This window comes from Sarcophilus harrisii, chromosome 4 (genome assembly GCF_902635505.1).
Source record: "Sarcophilus harrisii chromosome 4, mSarHar1.11, whole genome shotgun sequence".
NCBI classification, from domain to species: domain Eukaryota; kingdom Metazoa; phylum Chordata; class Mammalia; order Dasyuromorphia; family Dasyuridae; genus Sarcophilus; species Sarcophilus harrisii.
The window spans coordinates 183001453-183020099 of record NC_045429.1 but is presented as its reverse complement, the minus strand read 5'-3'; the positions used below and the strand labels follow the sequence as shown (position 1 = coordinate 183020099).

Here is an 18647-nt window from a genome sequence, read left to right as displayed (position 1 = left end):
TATAGGGTACATTTCATGAGTAAATGACCTATATGAGAATTTTTTAGAAAATTGCCAAGGCAGTAGATAAAGTTTTTTAAAGTTTAAATTGCATGTAATTGCAGGGAGGTATTAGTCCAATTGTATTCTGCCATGGTTAGATCAATTCTGGAATATTGTGTTGAGTTCTAAGCCCTATGTTACTAAGACAGTAAAAAGAAGAGTACCCATGATCAATGTACATAGTGGGGTGGAGTACCTGAAATTAATGCTGTATGAGAATTGGATGAAGGAAGCAGAAATAGTTACTCTGGAAAAGAGATCATGTGGGGGGGAGAATATGATACCTATTTTCAATAATTTGAAATTATTTCACAAGAAAGAAAAATTAGACCTATGCTTGACTCTAAAGGCTCAAACTGGAAGCAATAATAGGAACTTACAGAGGCAAACTGGCTTGATTTGAGAAAAATCTTAGAAATAGAGAGCTTTTAAAAAGTAGAATGGATTACCTTAGCAAGTCATGAGTTTTTCCATCTCCTCCTTTACCCCTCTTTTCTCTCTTCTCTTCTCTCTCCCCTTCCCCCCCCTTTAAGCAAAAGTTGCATGATTACTTATTAGGGATGCTTATGGCAGGGATTCTTTTTTAGGTATAGTTTGGATTAGATGGCCACTGAGACCCCTTCTATTTCTGAATTCTGTAATAACAGAGGAATTATTAAAATTTCTGGTTCTTTTTTTCTCCAGGTATCACCTTGCTTAAATGTTTTATCAAGGTTACTATTTAGCAGTGACCCAGATGTATTAGCAGATGCTTGTTGGGCCCTTTCTTATCTTTCTGATGGACCCAATGACAAAATCCAAGCAGTCATTGACTCTGGAGTCTGTCGAAGACTGGTAGAACTTTTGATGTAAGTATAATTGTATGATTAAGAAAGATAATAATTATACATTAATTTAGCCCTTGCTGTAGTGTAACAATAATAATTATACCTCAGATACATATATATAACATTTTGAGAGTTAGAAAAAGCTTTATATATTTACAAAGTTTATGTAGCATTTTGAGATTTACAAAAGATCCACAAGTTGACTTTTAGAGAGTAACCCTGTAAAGTAGGTGCTACTTTTTATCCTTTGTAAAATAAGGAACTGAGCTGAGAGAGGTTGTGACTGACTTATGCAATTAATAAGTATATGAATTTAAACTCAAGTTTTCTTGATAAATTAATAATTCTATCTTTGGCCTTAAACAGATTTGATCTTAGTAATAAAAAATTTTGAATATGAATAATATTATTATTGATAGTAATAATAGATATTTAAATATATGTATGCTATTTCTATATTCTAAAACAAACACAAAAATAAACATTAAAAGTTGAAATAAAAATGCAACACTAAATTTTCTTAATACAAAAACTTTCTCACTAAAATATTAATATTTTTACAGTAATATAATTGAATATGCTTCATCTTTTAAAAATCTTGGATTAAAACTTGGTAATAACAGTGATTTGAAGGACTGGTTCATTTTATTTTGATACTGGGTTTTAATGACTATCTTAGCTGAAAGAGAACATTTTACATTACATATATCCAAATGAAATAAATGCATCTTTGGATATAATCAATAAAAAATTCATTTCTATTCACCAATTATGCAAATACTTGATTGTTGTTCAGTCTTTTCAGTTGTGTCCAACTCTTTGTAACCCATTTTGTGATTTTTCTTGGCAAAGATCCTGCAGTGGTTTGCCATTTCCTTTTCCAGCTTATTCTACAGATGAGGAAACTAAGGCAAACAGGGTTAATTGACTTTCTCAGTCTTGTAAGTGTTTGAGGCTCTGTGAATCTTCCTGACTACAGGTCTGGCACTCTTATTTGTAACAACTCTTCAGGTTATCTGCTGCTATTATCCTCATTTAATAATATTATTATTAGTAATAATAGTAGATGATATTTATATATTACTTACAGTGAGCCAGGCCCTGACACTAAGCTGTTTACAATAATTATTTCATTTGGTCCTTATATAAACCTTATAAAAGTAGGTGCTATTGTTATTCCCATTTTGCAAATTAGAGTGAGTCCTAGGCTGACACAGCCACTAAAGAGTCTTCCTGACTCTAGACCCAGGACTCTTATTTTCTGTGTCATTAGCTGCTTCTACAAGAAATTGTGAATCTCAGTTTCATCCAACTTCCTTTTTAAAAAATGTATGATAAATCCTGCATATTTCAAAACTGCCCTGTTTGTTTCCTTCTGAACTTCTGTGCAATCAAAAAAATCTTATAATGATCCTATTTTTTAAACAATATCTATTGCTATCTCCTCTCATAATTGAAAAGAGAGAAAGAAAAGGGTGGAAACACTCTCACTTTCCTCATAACAAATAAACCAGCTCAATATATTGAACATGCCCAAGAAAGTATGACCTGTATGCTTTGTATGTTAAAATACTAGAAACTCATTGTCTTTGCTTTCATTTTCTTCTTTTTTTAAATTGGTGAGGCAATTGAGGTTAAATGAGTTGGCCAGGGTCACACAGCTAGGAAGTTTTAAGTGTCTGAGGCTAGATGTGAACTCAGGTCCTCCTGACTTAAGGGCTGGTGCTCTATCCACTGTACCACCTAGCTGTCCTGATTTTGTTTTCAGAGAGTTTATTTAGGTGGTATAGTACATAGAATAGAGTTTGGAATCAGGAAAATCTGAGTTTAAATCCAGCCTCAGACATTAGCTTTGTGAGTTACTTAACCTCTAACTCAGTTTCTTCATCTGTAAAAATCACTCTGCATCTGCTGCTTTAATTTCTATGTCACAAACCAGGGTAAGCTCATCACTTCTAATCTCATCATCTTGCAAGATATTTGACAGTGCCCTTACTTTGATTCTTCTCATTAAGCTCCCTTCCACCAGGGAACCCAATCTAGGCCAGAAACCAAATCAGAGCTGGAGCCCTCACAAAGCTCACTTTTTTGACAGTGTTAATCTAGTTTAGTTAAGACTACTTTACAATTTTCCCAGCATTTTTTGTCAGATAAGGAATATTTTCTTGGCCCAGTAATTTTTGTCTTTGAGTTTATTAAACATCACTACTATGTTCTGTTGCTTCTGCATCTTGTGTACCTTATCTACTCCATTGATGAGCTTTTTTTTTTTTTTTTTTTTTTTTACCAGTACTGAGTACTTTATTACTGCTTTGTAGTGTAGTTTGAGATTTAGTACTGCTAACTAAACTTGCTCTTAATTCTCAGTATGACCTCTGGTCACTTTATATCTTCTGTCATCATCTTTCATTTAATAATTATAGTCTTTAACTACTGGTTTCTCTGCAGAGTTAGATGTTGGATTGCTGCCTCCTCAATACTCTCTTCTTCCTGGGCTTTTGTGACATTTTTCTTTTCTGGTTGTCGTAATTGATTGATGTCTCCTAACTCTCCTTTACTGGATTGTCATATATAATTATCGGGCCCACCTCATGTAGAGAGACCCTCCAGATCAGGCCTGGTCCTTTTCTCTTTATGCACTCTTGGAGGACTTCATTTCCCATAAATTTAGTTATATCTGTGATCCTCTGATTCCCAGATAGGCATATCTATCTCTCATCTCTGTCCTGAGCTCCAATTCCATATAACCAGGTGCCTGTTTAAGGCATCTTAAACTCAGCATCTCTAAAACAACTCATTTTCTTTCTTCTTACTTCTGTCTCAGGCATCTCCAGCATTCTATTCACACAGGTTTTACCCCGTAAGTCATCACATTGTCCCTACTCTCTATTTCTCACATGTATCTAATTGATTCCTGAATTTTGTAAACTTTACATAACACCTCTCATATTTGCCTCTCTGAATTACTTTAAGAATCTCCAGATTGATCCCCTTGTTTTTGTTTTTTCCTTTTAATCCATCAGCCTTAAAGTGCCAAGTAGATGGTCCTCAAGGATAAGTTTGACTATCCTTTCTGTTCAAAAAGATTCAGTGGCTCGTTTCTTTCAGGATTAATTAAAAAGTCCCTTATTTGACATTTAGAGCGCTTTAGTCTTTCCAGACTTCATGGTATTTCATGTTATTCTCCATTGCAGATTTATAGGTTCTTATCCAAACTAGCCTACATTTCCATACCTGCAATGCTTTTCTTCATAATCTCCCCGTTAAAATTCTGAAATCCCTTTTAAGCCCAAAGTTCTACCTTGTATAGGAGCCTATTCCACTAGTTACTAATACTTCTCCCTTCCTCTAAATTATTATATTCACTTAGTATATAATTTCTATTTACTTATCCATTTACATGTTATCTGCCCCCAGTAGATTACAAACTTTTAAGAAGATCATTTGTTTTTGTCTTTCTATCCCTATCTCCTTAACACAGGTGTTAGGCACTTGTTCTTGGACATGAGTTGGAATTTGAGGCAGGGATTATTCTGAATCCATTAAAACATGGATTTCCATGTAATAGAAATAATTGAGTATTAATGGATTACATCTGTCAAATTTAGTTAGTATTTGCTTTTTAAGAGAGAGAGAAACAGTTCTTGTTTAGAGACAATAATACAATATTATGTAGTTTTATTTCAGAAATATATAATTGGTCTAGCTTGTTATATGTGAATTAATTTTTTATTGTCTTTAGGCACAATGATTACAAAGTGGTATCACCTGCATTAAGAGCAGTTGGTAATATTGTGACAGGTGATGACATTCAAACACAGGTGAGTTCAGACTTAAATAAGATAACTATTTAAATGGCATTAATAGTGTATAATACAAATTACAAAGTTATTTGTTTCATACTGATGATTCTTTCACATATATTCAATAACTAATCTTTCCATGTGCAAATAGATGTACTCTTGGTGACGTGATTAAATATTTGTTGGGCATTTGACTCGTTTAGTCACTGCATTTTGTTTTGGCGATAATAGATAAAGGACACAGTCCACTGAGGACTGGGACAAGTTCTCAAGAGAAGGAACATTTAAATATTATGGGAAGAGTATGCACATATAAAATATTAGCAATATAAACTATAAATATGCATCATACATGCGTCAGATTTGTGTTACATATGGCCAATTAAATCTATAGCAGGTCAGCAAAGGAAAAAGATGATGGAGCTGGAGAGATTGGGGAACAACTAATGCTAGAACTAGAACTTCATTTAGACTTTATAGGAGAAGTGTCTCATCTAAGATTGTAATGGGTAGTAAGCAGCAAAAGTAAGTAAGCATTTGAATCTAGGTTCTGTAACTCTAAAGTCAGTGCAACTACCTCATTTCTTATATGCTACCTGAGGGGTTCTGAATCAAGTCTTAGTGGAGCAGTAGCAAAGAAATGACATATAGATTGTTAGTCCCATCGTTTAAATGTTGGTGTGTATGCCTCTGCTTTTATCTTCCAAGTAGAGTATTCTCAGTTTGTTAAAGCAAGAAAGATTAAGAGGCTTATGACAGGTGCCTTCTAAGCTTTTTCAAATTTGCTACTTCCATAGACCCTTAACAGTCCGATTTTTTTTTTTTTTCAAGAGGAAATTGATGATTAGCATTTTTGGCAGCATGTTGTGTATACTGTTCTCTCATACTGCTTCCTTTGTCCCCTTTAAACATTTCCTTAAAAGCTTAAAACTTCATATTAATTCCTGATTTTTCTATCCAAATAACAATTGCTACCATGATTTTCAAGTGGAAAAATATCTTCATGAGTTTTAACTTCCATAATATTCTTCCCCCAAATTTACTTGTTAATATTTGTATTTAAAAGATTCTTTCAACCTCTTAACTTTTTATAGGTAATTCTGAATTGCTCTGCATTACCTTGCCTTTTACACTTACTGAGTAGTCCAAAAGAATCAATTAGAAAAGAGGCTTGTTGGACTGTTTCTAACATCACTGCAGGAAATAGAGCACAGATTCAGGTAAGGATCTTTCTATTTAGATATATTTTCCCTTTTTTCCATTGCCTTTAAGGTGCTTATGTTATAGGTCTTTATAGTATAAATAGTGCTAAAAAGCCTAGAAGACGATTGAGTTTTTAGAATAATAGTAGATAAAATTTAAAGACATGAGAAGATTTTGGTAAATTTCTTGTAGTCTGATATAATGATTATCTTATATCTCTTGTATTTCATTGAAATATATTCATTATCTAAATGTTAGTTGTAGTTGCTTACTTTTAAAATGATTGGTTGTTTCCTCTCTTTTAAAATAATATTCTATTAAGTATGCCAGTGTTTTCATTGGTTTTATTGTTTTGAAATGGGCAATTATGGCCCTAGTTTATCACTGCACATAATATTGATTAGTATTACCTTTAAAAAATATCCCCTCGATACTTTTTGGGGTTTTTTATATCTTTCCAATAATCTTCTTCCTCTACAAAAAAAGCCTATTGTATCCAAGAAAAGTATTAGACTGAGGTATTAGCTATGTGTTAGAACACACACAGTAATCCACATTTTCATTAATGAGAAGAAGAAAATATTTGTTTGCTAGTGCTATGGACTTGAATTCTCTTGTTTTTTTTTTTAGTTTGTATGCTTTAAAATATATTATCGTAGTCGGGTTTGCACTAATAATCTTTTTCTTGATCTGCATCATTTCATGCACATCTTCCTCAAGTTTATCTGAATATCATAATAATGTTTCAATATATTTCTTTCTCAAGTTTATCTGAATCTCATAATAATATTCCATAATATTTATGTTATATGGTTTGTTCAGCTGATTCCCAATCCCTGAGCACCCTCATTTTTTTTTTTTTTTTTAATCACAAGAAGTACATTACCAACTAATTGTCTTTTTCATGCCTTTTCTGGCAAGTGTCTTAAACAGTACATCCAAAACAGAATTCATTATATTTTCCTCCAAACTTTTGCTTTTTCTGGCTTCCCTATTTTTATTAAGGGGACTACCATCCACCCAGTTACCTGAGCTTCCAACCATGTTATCCTTGATTCCTCACTCTTACCTTATCCAATCCATTGTTAAATCTTATTGTTTCTACCTTTATAATATTATATATATATCATCTTCTCTCTACTCACAGCCACTGTCCTAGTTTATCACATTACATACATATACATTTGTAACATGTATCTTTAAGAAAAATGTACAGCTCTAGTTCTTCTTTGAATATGAGCAAGAAGATTGCCTTATTAGGGATTAGGATGAAAAGTTAAATCATTGTTAATATTTGTAATTGAATGAATTTTAGTGAAATAGTTTTTGTAAAGTAGGTTACATTTTTATCAGTTTTAGATAGTACAGGCATTAATTTTCTAGAAAAGAAAAAAGCACTAGATGAATTCTTAGTCTTTTTCAGCACTGTTTTTTCATAAATTATAATTTGTGAATCTCTTTAAAATTTTATTTTATTGTTTGTGAATATTTTCCTTGTGTTTTCATGGTAGTATTTAATAATATATAGCATTTTTAATATTTCAAAAGATCCATGATTTCATTACCAATTGGTTCTTACAGTGAAGCAGATTGCATTTTTGTTATACATTTCGTACACAGTTCTCATGAATTACCACTGTCAAATCTATTGGCTGGTTTTCTGGTTTGACCATTTCCCAACTGGTTCTTCGATAATGGATACCATTTCTTTAAACTATTCTTATAAGCAAAGCTTTTTAATAATAAATTTTTAAAGCTCTTTGTTCTATGATAAGTATTATATTCCTTTAATGAACTATTGAAATCTGATCTTTTAGGAAGTATAGATTGGAGAGATGAAGATCTTTCAGAAGTTCTAAGAATAAGTATCATAAGAATAAGTATAATTAGCATTTCAAGATAAAACAAAAATTGTGGAATTTAAGTATTACTATACTTGGTAATATTTCTTACAGAGTTCTATATTGACAGTAATGTGTTTGCTTTTCATTTCCTTCAGGCTGTCATAGATGCAAATATCTTTCCTGTTTTGATTGAAATTCTTCAGAAAGCTGAATTTCGTACCAGAAAAGAGGCAGCATGGGCTATAACCAATGCAACTTCTGGAGGTACTCCAGAACAGATACGGTATGATGTTGATAATGAAGAATAATGAATCTTATGACTTTATAACAATAGACTTTACTACTTTTAAAATTAGAAAGCATTAGGACATATTTATTTTATAATGGATTTTTTTTTTTTTTTTTGCTTGAATAACTTTCTTTAAAAATATCTTTCTTCCTTGTTGCTGTGGAATAATGAAAGCAGTAATTGTAGTTGTAGCATTTTGAGATTACAGCTACCTTTTAGTTTACTTCAAATTCTCAAATCAAAATGGATATGCTAAGCATTATGAAATGCCCGGTCTACTTGATGGGTTCTAAACCACACAATTGTTTTCTTACAAATCATGTATTTAAATTTTTACTCAAATTGCTTTAGACAGAAATTCATTAAATTAGTTTTTACATTGTAAACTTAGAGGAAATTTTTTTCAAACAGACTATGTCATACTTGTAGGCACTGGAATTTTTTTTTAACTTAAGATGTGTAAACATGTAATTTCATTTTACAGAAATTATAAGGGTTTAGTAGCCATATGCTTCATGGGAGTAATTATAGTTATTTTAACTTGAAGTGAGGTAGGTTAATATGTGTACATGGCCTGTATTAATGTTATAGTAGTTAGCATTTTTTTTTTTTTTTTTCCTGTTACATGATAGTTGATTACTATGGCACTTTTCTGATTATTTCTATATCATAACCCATAACTTGGATCATTATGCTGACTTTGAGATTCATTTTTTTCTTTTTTTGCTATATTAACAGACAGTTCTTTTTTTTCTCCACATAAACACTCTTATTTCTAGAGAATCGTTTAGTTTTAGAATCCTTATGTGGGTCAGGAATGTGTACAGCTTTCTTTGTGTTTCTTTTCTAAGAAATTGTACTGAAAGATAAGATAGTATGATAACATTTACACTTTAAAAAACAAGAAGTGAAAATTGAATTCTTTGTATGAATTGCACTGTGAGGATTTTGATTCTCTTTTCTTGATCAGATCACTGTTTATTTTTTAATTTACTGTTTTTTTTTTAAAACTAGCTTTAGTTTCTAGGATTGTTTTTTACTCCTTTCTGGGGAAAGGTCTATGGTTTTTAATATCTTTGTTTTTCCAGTATCTTTTGTTCTTGTTTCATCTTCTTGGGCCTTCATTACTTTCTCTCCACATCATTATTAAAAAAAAAACAACTGAATTTCTTATTGGTATTTGCATATTCAGTCATTAATAATATAGGATCTTTGATTTTATTCATTTTTTTATTTTTTAGTATAAGTTTGTTCATTTTAAGCTGAAATTTATTTTTGTAGAAAACCATCTTTATATAATTGATTACTAGCATAAGTTTTTTTTATAAATATGTCCACTATCAAAAGGAACACTTGTACTCATTAACTTTTAATAATTTCATTATAAATGTAGAAAGAACATTTCTAGAGACTATGCAACTTGTAATTTGATCTGGACAAAGTTTTTCCTTTTTTATTAATTAAAAAAATTATTTAATCTTTTCCCTCAGTTACATTCAAAACAAATCTTTTTTTACATTTATTTTAAAAATTTTTGCGTTCTAGGTTCTCTCCCTTATCTCCAATCCACAATCCCCATCACAGTAACTTGTGAAGTTATAGAAATTCCATAAAAGTCAAGTTGTGGGGGGAAAAAAATCATAGGTCTTCCATCCTAATGAAAATAAAAACCCTCAAGAAAAATTAAGTTTAAGAGAGAGAGAGAGAAAGAGAGAGAATGCTTCAATCTGTATTTGCATACAACCAGTGAATTTTTCTCTGGATATGGATAGGCTTTTTCATCATAAGTCCTTCCAAGTAATCATGTATGATTGTACTACTGAAAATAGCAAAGTCATCCCAGAAAATTTGCTTTTATTTTGTATACAGTACACAGTTTCACTTTGCTTGAGCTCATGGAGGACTTTCCAGGTTTGTTTGTTTGTTTTTTTCCTCAGAACCTGCTCATCATTTCCCATAGAGCAATAATATTCCTTATTAAAAACACACGATAATTTTTTGAGGCCTTCCCCAATTGATGGGCATCCCCTAAATTTCCAATTTTTTTTTGCCCTGAGAGGAGAGTTATTATGAATATTTTTGTACATATAGATCATTATACTTCCCTCTCCACACTCCCTGAATCTCTTTTGATATTCATGCAAGTAGTGGTGTTATTAGGTCAAAGGATTACCCATGAACTTATAATCCTTTGGGCACAAATTATATCTTTTGATTATTAATTGGGGCATGGCTCTTTTTGTAAATTTGAGTCATGAACAAAGTTTATTGAGAGAAGAAGCATCATCTATACCCAGCGAGAAGACTGTGGGAATTGAGTGTAGACCACAACATAGCATTCTCACTTTCTGTTGTTGTTTGCTTGTATTTTGTTTTCTTTCTCAGTTTTTCTTTTTTTTTTTTCCCTCAGTTTTTCTTTCTTCCTTCTTGATCTGATTTTTCTTGTACAGCAAGATAACTGTATAAATATGCATACATATATTTTAACATATTTAGCATGTATTGAACTACCTGCTGGCTAGGGGCAGAGTGGAGGGAAGGACAGGAAAATTTGGAACTAAAGGTTTTTGCAAGGGTCAATGTTGAAAAATTACCCATGCATATGTTTTTTAAATAAAGATTTAATAATAAAAAAGAGAAAAGAAGCATTTTCAGTTGTCTAATCTTCATATTGTAGTAAATTTTCTTTAAAAATATTTTAATTGCTATATTTCAGTAAAACTTTTTTGATTTGTAATAATACTATGTGCTCATTTAAAAACATTATTCTGAGAAAGGGTTTATAGGGTTTACATTGCTGCCATAAGGGTTCCAGAACACAAAAAATTGTTAAGAACTTTTGTTCTAGTCAATGGGGCATAATTTTTTAAACCAAAAGTCTTGTGTCTCAAGGAAACAGTACTTTTCCTGAATTTCCTAATTCTGGTTATGAGTCTCTTCTGCCATATTCATCCCAGAGAATATAATTCAGGTATGCTGTCTGTTACTTTTTGGTTAGTTATTTCTAACTTCAAGTATAAGTAGAGTTGTGTCTTTTGTGCCAAAACCTGAACTTTTCTATCCCTGCCTATTCTAATGAAATTAGACCACTGTTAATTATTCCTCTTAACACTTTTTACCCAAGATAAGGTCTAGTGTACCCAGTTTAGACTTGCTTTCTGATCAGATGGCTTGTTTAGTCAGATAAGCTTAAAGCATTTTTATTCCCTACCTAAAAATTTTGTCTGTATGCTCAGTCGTCTCTTGAATTATTTCCTTAAAAAAATTTTTTTTTTAAATAATAGATTTGGGGCAGCTAGGTGGTGCAGTGGATAGAACATCAACCCTGAAGTCATGAGGACCCAAGTTCAAATTTGGTTTCAGACACTTAACACATCCTAGCTGTGTGACCCTGGGCAAGTCACTTAATCCCAATTGCCTCAAAAAAAAATATATTTTTATTTTCAAAATACATGTAAAGATAATTTTCAGCATTTACCTTGTAAAACCTTGTGTTCCAAAATTTTCTCCCTCCTTTTCCCCTAATCCCCTCCCCTAGATAGGAAGTAATCTAATATAAGTTAATAATGTGCAGTTCTTCTATACATATTTCCACATTCATCATGCTGCACACAAAGGCAGAATCAAAAAAAGAAAACAAAAAGCAAGCCAACAATAAAAAAGGTGAAAATATGATGTGATCCACATTCAGTCCCCATAGGCCTCTTTCTGGATGCAGATGGCTCTTTCTATCACAAGTCTATTGGAATTACCTTGAATTACATCATGGTGGGGAAAAACCGCATCCATCAGAATTTATCATCACATAATCTTGTTGCTGTGTGCAATGTTTTCTTGGTTTTACTCACTTCAGTTAGCATTAATTCATGTAAATTTTTCCAGGTCTTTCTGAAATCATCCTGCTGATCATTTTTTTATAGAACAATAATATTCCTTTGCCTTTACTCCATTTTTACACGTGGGTCCTTTTCCTTTTTAAAATTAGCTCTTTGGGATATAGACACAGTAGAGACATTGCTGGATTGAAGGGTATGCACAGTTTGATAGCCCTTTGGGTACTGTTCCAAATTACTCTCCAGAATGGTTGGATTAGTTCATAACTTCCCCGATAATATATTACTGTCCCAGTTTTCCCACATCCCCTCCAACATTTGTCATTCTCTTTTGAATTATTTCTTGTCTCATAAGAACGTTGCAAAATAGTTGATAGGTTATTACAGTAGCCTTCTAATGTGCCTTCCTGTCCTACCAATCTGTCCCTCATAAAATTGACAAAATGTTATTCCTAAAAAGCAGATTTTTCTATGTCACTCTTTGGTTTAAAAGGTTCTAGTGGCTAGTTTTTGCATCTAAAAGTAAAATTGAAGTTTTTATTTGACGTATGAAATCTTTCACTATCTGACTCTGATCTACCTTCCTAGGGTTCCTTCCATATGGCTCTTCTTTACAAATACAGGATTTCAGCCAAACTGGACTACTTACTGTTCCTTGTACAGTCCTTCTCCTTTGTCTGTACCATTTACTTCTTCCTCATCTCCATGAATATCTAGCTTTCTTCAAAGCATAAATGCAACTTCTTAATAAGGCCTTTCCTGATTATATTAATAAGCATATACAAATTATACTACCTATTCATCTTCTATTGCCTCCCCATTACTTTAAATACAAAACAAAGCTTACTATATGAACCTTTGATTTTTGTCAGACATCAGAATAACAAATAAGTACTTAAGATTAAGGTAAAATAGATGAAAATTATGAGACTTTAAGGAAATAAATAATCTGTTTCTTAGTTTTTTAAATAGAAATATATTGATAAGTTTGTTGTAGTATTACAATGTTGGCTTTTGTATTACATAAAGAGATGTGTATGTGTGTGTGTGTGTGTGTGTGTATATGCATGTATGTATGTGTGTTTTTCTATAGAGTGATGATTGATTTAAAGATACTCATACTCTTGACTTAGGAAAAGATGCATTATTTATAAGATAGCCTGTTGGAGTTGGAAGCATAATCTGAGGCTGTGGAAATGAGCAGTGTAATCGAGCCTGCTAAGCATTCTTGCCACTTTAAATTAATTTAAATTCTACAAATGTTTTATTTATTTTAGTTATATTTAGAATGTCTTTATGGGGTAGTATTTTTATGATTTAGTGCCATAAACTGATAAAATACATTAAATTCTTCCTTTCCCTTGTCTCCTTAATTATTTTAAAGGTATCTGGTAGCATTAGGTTGTATTAAACCTCTTTGTGACCTTTTGACTGTAATGGATTCCAAAATAGTCCAGGTGGCTTTAAATGGTCTTGAAAATATTTTACGCCTTGGGGAGCAAGAAGCTAGACAAAATGGAATGGGCATCAATCCATACTGTGCTCTTATTGAAGAAGCATATGGTAAGCATTTATAAATTTATAATCCTACTCAGTCCTTAATTCTTCTATTTAAAGATGTTTTTCTTCCCTCCCTCTCTCCTTCATTCCCTCCTTTGCCCCTCTTTTCTCCCTCCCTCGTTCTTCCCTTCATTCCCCAGGCAATTTCAGTTAGGTAACTTGCTCAGGATTATACACCTATTAATTACTAAGTGTCTGAGGTTGCATTTGAACTCAAGTCCCCCTGACTTCAGGGTTGGTACTCTATCCACTGTGCCATCTTGGTGCCCCTGTATAAAGATTTTTAACTATCATTGGCTTTTTTCTGGAATCTTAACACATTTTGAGTCACTTATTCTTGTTGTACAAATCTGCATTAGGAACTAAAAACATAACTTTATAAACTAAATGAAATATATGTCCTTTATATCTTCTTCAGTCACCCTGACACATCCCAAACCAAATATATCCATTTGCTTATTCAGTATATGTATGTGTATAAAATTATTTAACAGCAAAATGTCAGTAATTTTTTTGATAATTGAATCCATTCTTGAGTTGTCTGAGGTTAAGAATGGGAGTAAAAGTGACTCTCAGCCTCTCAGTTTGTATTTAGTCCTTTGTAAAGTAGTGTAATATATTTACACTGTATCTTATATACTTTAGTGTTATATAAATTTGGGTTGTTATTGTTAGTAATTTGAATAGGTTTTCATTGACTTTTAAAATTAACTAGTGTAATATTTTGGTAAGTTAACATATTTTGTTAACTTTTTTCGTTTGAATTTTTGTTCGAATACGGTAGATTATTTAGTTTTATATTGATCCTAACTAAACTTTTGTATTAGGATACTCTGATACATTTTGAAATAGTCTTATAGGATAGTTAATCCTAGAGAGACTTAAATAGTAAAACAGAAGTGTTAGCTGTCAAAAATACTGCCAGGATAAGGTACCTAATTTTCAGTTTTTTTTCTTCTGAGTGTTTTCTTTCTTTATTCTTTCCTTCTTTGTGTCCTAATTCATTTTGTTGATAAGGATTACTTTGCACTTCTTAAAATAATTTTAAGGTGTTAAACCTTTAATTTACTTAATTTTAATGATTAAGACAATATATTGTTGACTTTATTCATTAAGGAAGGAACACAACTCACTGTATTAGAGTAAATGAATATAATCGCTATGAATTAAAGCCAGCTGTATGTTTAGATGTGATTGAGTCTTTTTTCTTTTCTCTGTCTGTGCCCAATACATAGGCCTTTTGATAGATAATTCATTTCAGGACTTTATTAAACACCATACAACCTTACCTCCAAAATTAACTCCTAAAAGTGAGAATTAAAAAAAATATCGAAATCAACACTTACCACCAAAATGACTATTAGTTTTCTCGTCTGTGGTAGCCACTGTTAATGGGGAGTGGAATTATACATAGGCAAATAGTATCTTACACGTCTTTGTTTCTAATATGTAGATGTAATCTTCCCTTGAACATTGTGTATATTTTGTAATTGAGCTGTTATAGTAAAAATCTGTAATATACTATTATAATCTTTTTAAAAAATCATGTCACCTGCTATTTTAAAGATTGCAAAAATTCAGATGTCAGAGGATCTCATTAGTCACAGTATGAATGACTTTATGTTGATTTATTATTTTGTGGCAAATATATTTTGAGTTTTGATATTGAGTTATCTGATTTTTAAGCCTGTGCTTTTAAAAATTTAGGTCTGGATAAAATTGAGTTTCTTCAAAGCCACGAGAATCAAGAGATCTACCAAAAAGCTTTTGATCTTATTGAACACTACTTTGGTGTGGAAGATGAGGATGCCAACATTGTCCCGCAGGTGGATGAAAACCAGCAGCAATTTGTTTTTCAACAGCAGGAAGCACCAATGGAAGGGTTTCAGTTATAAATAGCTAAGTGAAAAGAAATATGTTATTAAATGTTAGCTTCGCATAGCTCCTCTTTTTGGCCAGTCAGAAAGTTTGATATGGTTTTGGAGAGGGCAAAAAAAAGAAGCAGCTGATGCACTTTTTAAAAAATACAAAAAGAATTCTGTTTAGATGTACCTCTCTTCATTTATAGCTTTTGTCTTTTGTATTTATATATTTTATTGTTAGATTTTTTTTTTTTTTGTAACTGACTTGTGAGTTAAGTGTGCATTAAACATATAATTTAAAAACTTGAGCTTGAAAGGGAGAACCTTAGTAAAGTATTAATTAAATAGTGGTTCTGAATTTTTCAGGCATTCTTTGAAACTGCTTATCAGCAGTAACAGCTGTTGATAATTGCATTTTGACAGTAAGTCTGACATGCCCAGTTTCTTAAATCTACCTCTGTTCTGAAGCAAAAAGTGTCATTGCTTCAGAGCAAAAGCATAAAATAAAAGACAAACTAGTCAAAGCTGAATTAGAATGTGAAAATATTTATTACTTTAAATTGTTAAACACTGTGTTGTACATTATACTTTGCAGGAAAAAAAACCGTGAACTCTATTTATGAAAAAATTTAAAAAATATCATGTGCTGAAAAACAGACTTGTCTTTAAAAGATGGCAGTTAGGAAAAGAAGAGCTATTCTGGTTTATGTTGAGCATACACTACAATATTTGCTTTTCTTGAATTATTTACTTATTTCTTTTGGAATATATACAATGTTCCCAGAATCTCAGATTCTATTAGTGTGACTGACCAAATATGCTGCCATTTTTTTGCTGCTTTTTCCCCCCTTCTTAATTTTAGACTGTAGTACATCATGACAGATGTTTAGTTATGAATGTAAAGTACAGCTGCATAGCAAAAACAGTACAAATAATTATTTCTCTGATTTTTGTCAGAACAGTAATAGAAAAGTTGTGCTTTTCTTTGTAATAATTAAACTACTTGAATGCCAAAATTATTTTAAAGAAGTCAAATTATTCTATATTAACTTGGAAAAATGTGTTTAATGTTGTTTGGGCACTAAATGACCAATATCAATGAGAAATGCTAAGGATTCTTGACTGTGTTTGAAATCTATATTAGATTTTATGGTATAATACTCAAATGATCAACACTGCTGCTTGATGTATATGTTAGATAACTTAATGATTCAGTGTTTCAAATTACTCTTATCATTTTAAGCCATGTTTCAAGTTAGATTTCATGTATTGAAGTTAAAAGAAAAAACCTTCAAAATATAAAACAAATAAAATCATGCATTATTTACTTTGTGAAAAGTGTTCTTCCCTTGGTACTGTGCTTGATAAAAATTTTAAGGCAGATGTAGTACAATTGAATTCATTTTTTATTTATAGGTACTTTATAGTAGCCAGCTATTTGCATTTCCAATTAATATCTACCTAGAATGTTTTTAAATGTACTTTACAGCTGTTTTAAGATGGTATTTGATGCAGTTTTGATAAGATTCTTAGTCATTTCAGAGTACTACACAGAAAGACTTGATTTGATATGTAGCAACATTTACAATTTGATTCTGCTGAAAATCGGAGGCATGTTATAGGACAAAAATGTTTCATGGGAGTGCTATTAATACTTTGTAAATTGCAAATAATGAAACTAAGCTTTTTAGCAGGACATTTAAAACTTAATACAAAAAATATAGGTGGGGGGAATAGGAGATGGGAGGGCGATGACATGTCCATAAAATTATAATACATCTGCCAAACTTTTTTAATAATGTTATTTAGAGAATTGTATTTGTGTCCTTTTTTGTTATGGTGGAAATCTGAGGTTTAGTACAAAAAGTATCTCTTTTGCATTATATATATTATATATATATTCAAAAGAACAGGGTGATGACATTAAAGAGTACCAAATTAATGATGAATTCATCAGATAACAACATTCTTTTGTTATTAAAGCAGTTCTGAATATCAGGTAACAGGGTATTCCACTGTTTCTAACTTACTTTGATAATGTTGCATGCAGCATAATACATAAGTAAAATAACCAGCTGTGCCTGCTTTTATTTTGAGGACCCTGTAGAACACTGTAATACACCTCTCTAAGCCAAATCTTTCAAGCAGAATAGTTCTTATTGAAGGAAAAAAAATGTGTAATGAATTTCTTGAGGGGGATTTTACTTTCTGCAGGTAAATACAGAAAAGTTTCTGGACAGTGAAGTGACTGCACTTTACACATTTCAATACAAACCCTTTAGTCCTTGGATCTGTTGTTTGAGTAGCATAGCTAATTTGGTTGGATTTGGATTCATTGTGTTAATTTGAATAAAAGGGGCACTATCTAGTAGTTTGGGACCAAAGTTTGAACTATATTAAGAAGTATTAATCAATAATGAGCTCTTTGGATTAAGGACACAAACATCTTAAATATACCACTATGTCATAGAAATTTTGAAAAGGTGGCCTCTTTTACAAGTTTACATTTTAAAATGCCTAGATCAATGGTGTCATTCATCTTCAGTGATCTTTGTGGGGGAAAAAATTGTACCAGTCTTATTTTCCTCCAGTTTACTATATGAAAGATGAAAAGGGGGAAATGCTTTGCCAAATGAGTTTTTAGAGTGTATTGAAATTATTTTAAGTCTTTTTAAAGGGCATGCATACATGGAAAATGAAACCAAAAATCAGGCAAAAGTACTTGAAAGTGCCCCTTTTTATTCATTTAATCAAGTATACTGTTCTGTCTGAATTTGAATTTTGACTAGTTAATCTATGCAATTATGCAAATTGGCTTCTGTTTCCTTATGTACTTGACTCATTGATCATAACTAGTTTTCTACTAAAGTTTTTCATTATTACATTTGTTTCCTTTTAAGAATTAATATTACTGTTTAATTTTGTAGTACCATATTTTATTTTATACACTGTTGCTGATAGCAACCAGAAAGCAAAAAAAAAAAAATCAAAATTTTATTAAAAATGTTGGCACAAAACATAACTCATCTTTAACTGTAAAACATTAGCAGTTGGAGAATGATCTGTTTGGTTAGATGAGGGACTAAAAGAAGCACTACTCCTTTTCCTTCATGCTATTTCTTTTCTCATTTAAGAATAAGCACTTAAGGTAAAAAACGACAGATTTAGTGTGATTTAAAACAAATTCAACAAATTAATCTTTAAAAATACTTACTGCTTACTTGTGAAACTGTGAAATTAAAATAAACATTGGTACTGTTAGCAAAATAACCTTTCCTTGTTTTAGTTCATGGCATTCTTGTTTTATGTAATGTGTGAAGATAAAAAGCCTGTATTATAGGGCTTTAAGGGGATAGTGCATCTTTAAATCCTGATTTGGGAGTG

The 18647-nt window shown here is 31.5% G+C and overlaps 1 protein-coding gene across 3 annotated transcripts in view; it reads left to right on the top strand.

The window, feature by feature from the left end:
* Positions 1-18249, top strand: part of KPNA5 (karyopherin subunit alpha 5) — a 52991-nt gene extending 34742 nt beyond the window's left edge. For 2 of the 3 annotated variants that reach the window (XM_031964368.1, XM_031964371.1), the window contains exons 9-14: positions 727-890; positions 4612-4690; positions 5767-5892; positions 7875-8002; positions 13226-13404; positions 15109-18249. In XM_031964368.1, the coding sequence (XP_031820228.1) occupies positions 727-890; positions 4612-4690; positions 5767-5892; positions 7875-8002; positions 13226-13404; positions 15109-15296 (864 nt within the window). In that variant the 3' untranslated portion in view covers positions 15297-18249. The remainder of the gene's footprint in view (positions 1-726; positions 891-4611; positions 4691-5766; positions 5893-7874; positions 8003-13225; positions 13405-15108) is intronic. The other variant, XM_031964370.1, reaches the window with a different exon arrangement.
* The last annotated feature ends 398 nt before the right edge of the window (positions 18250-18647 follow it).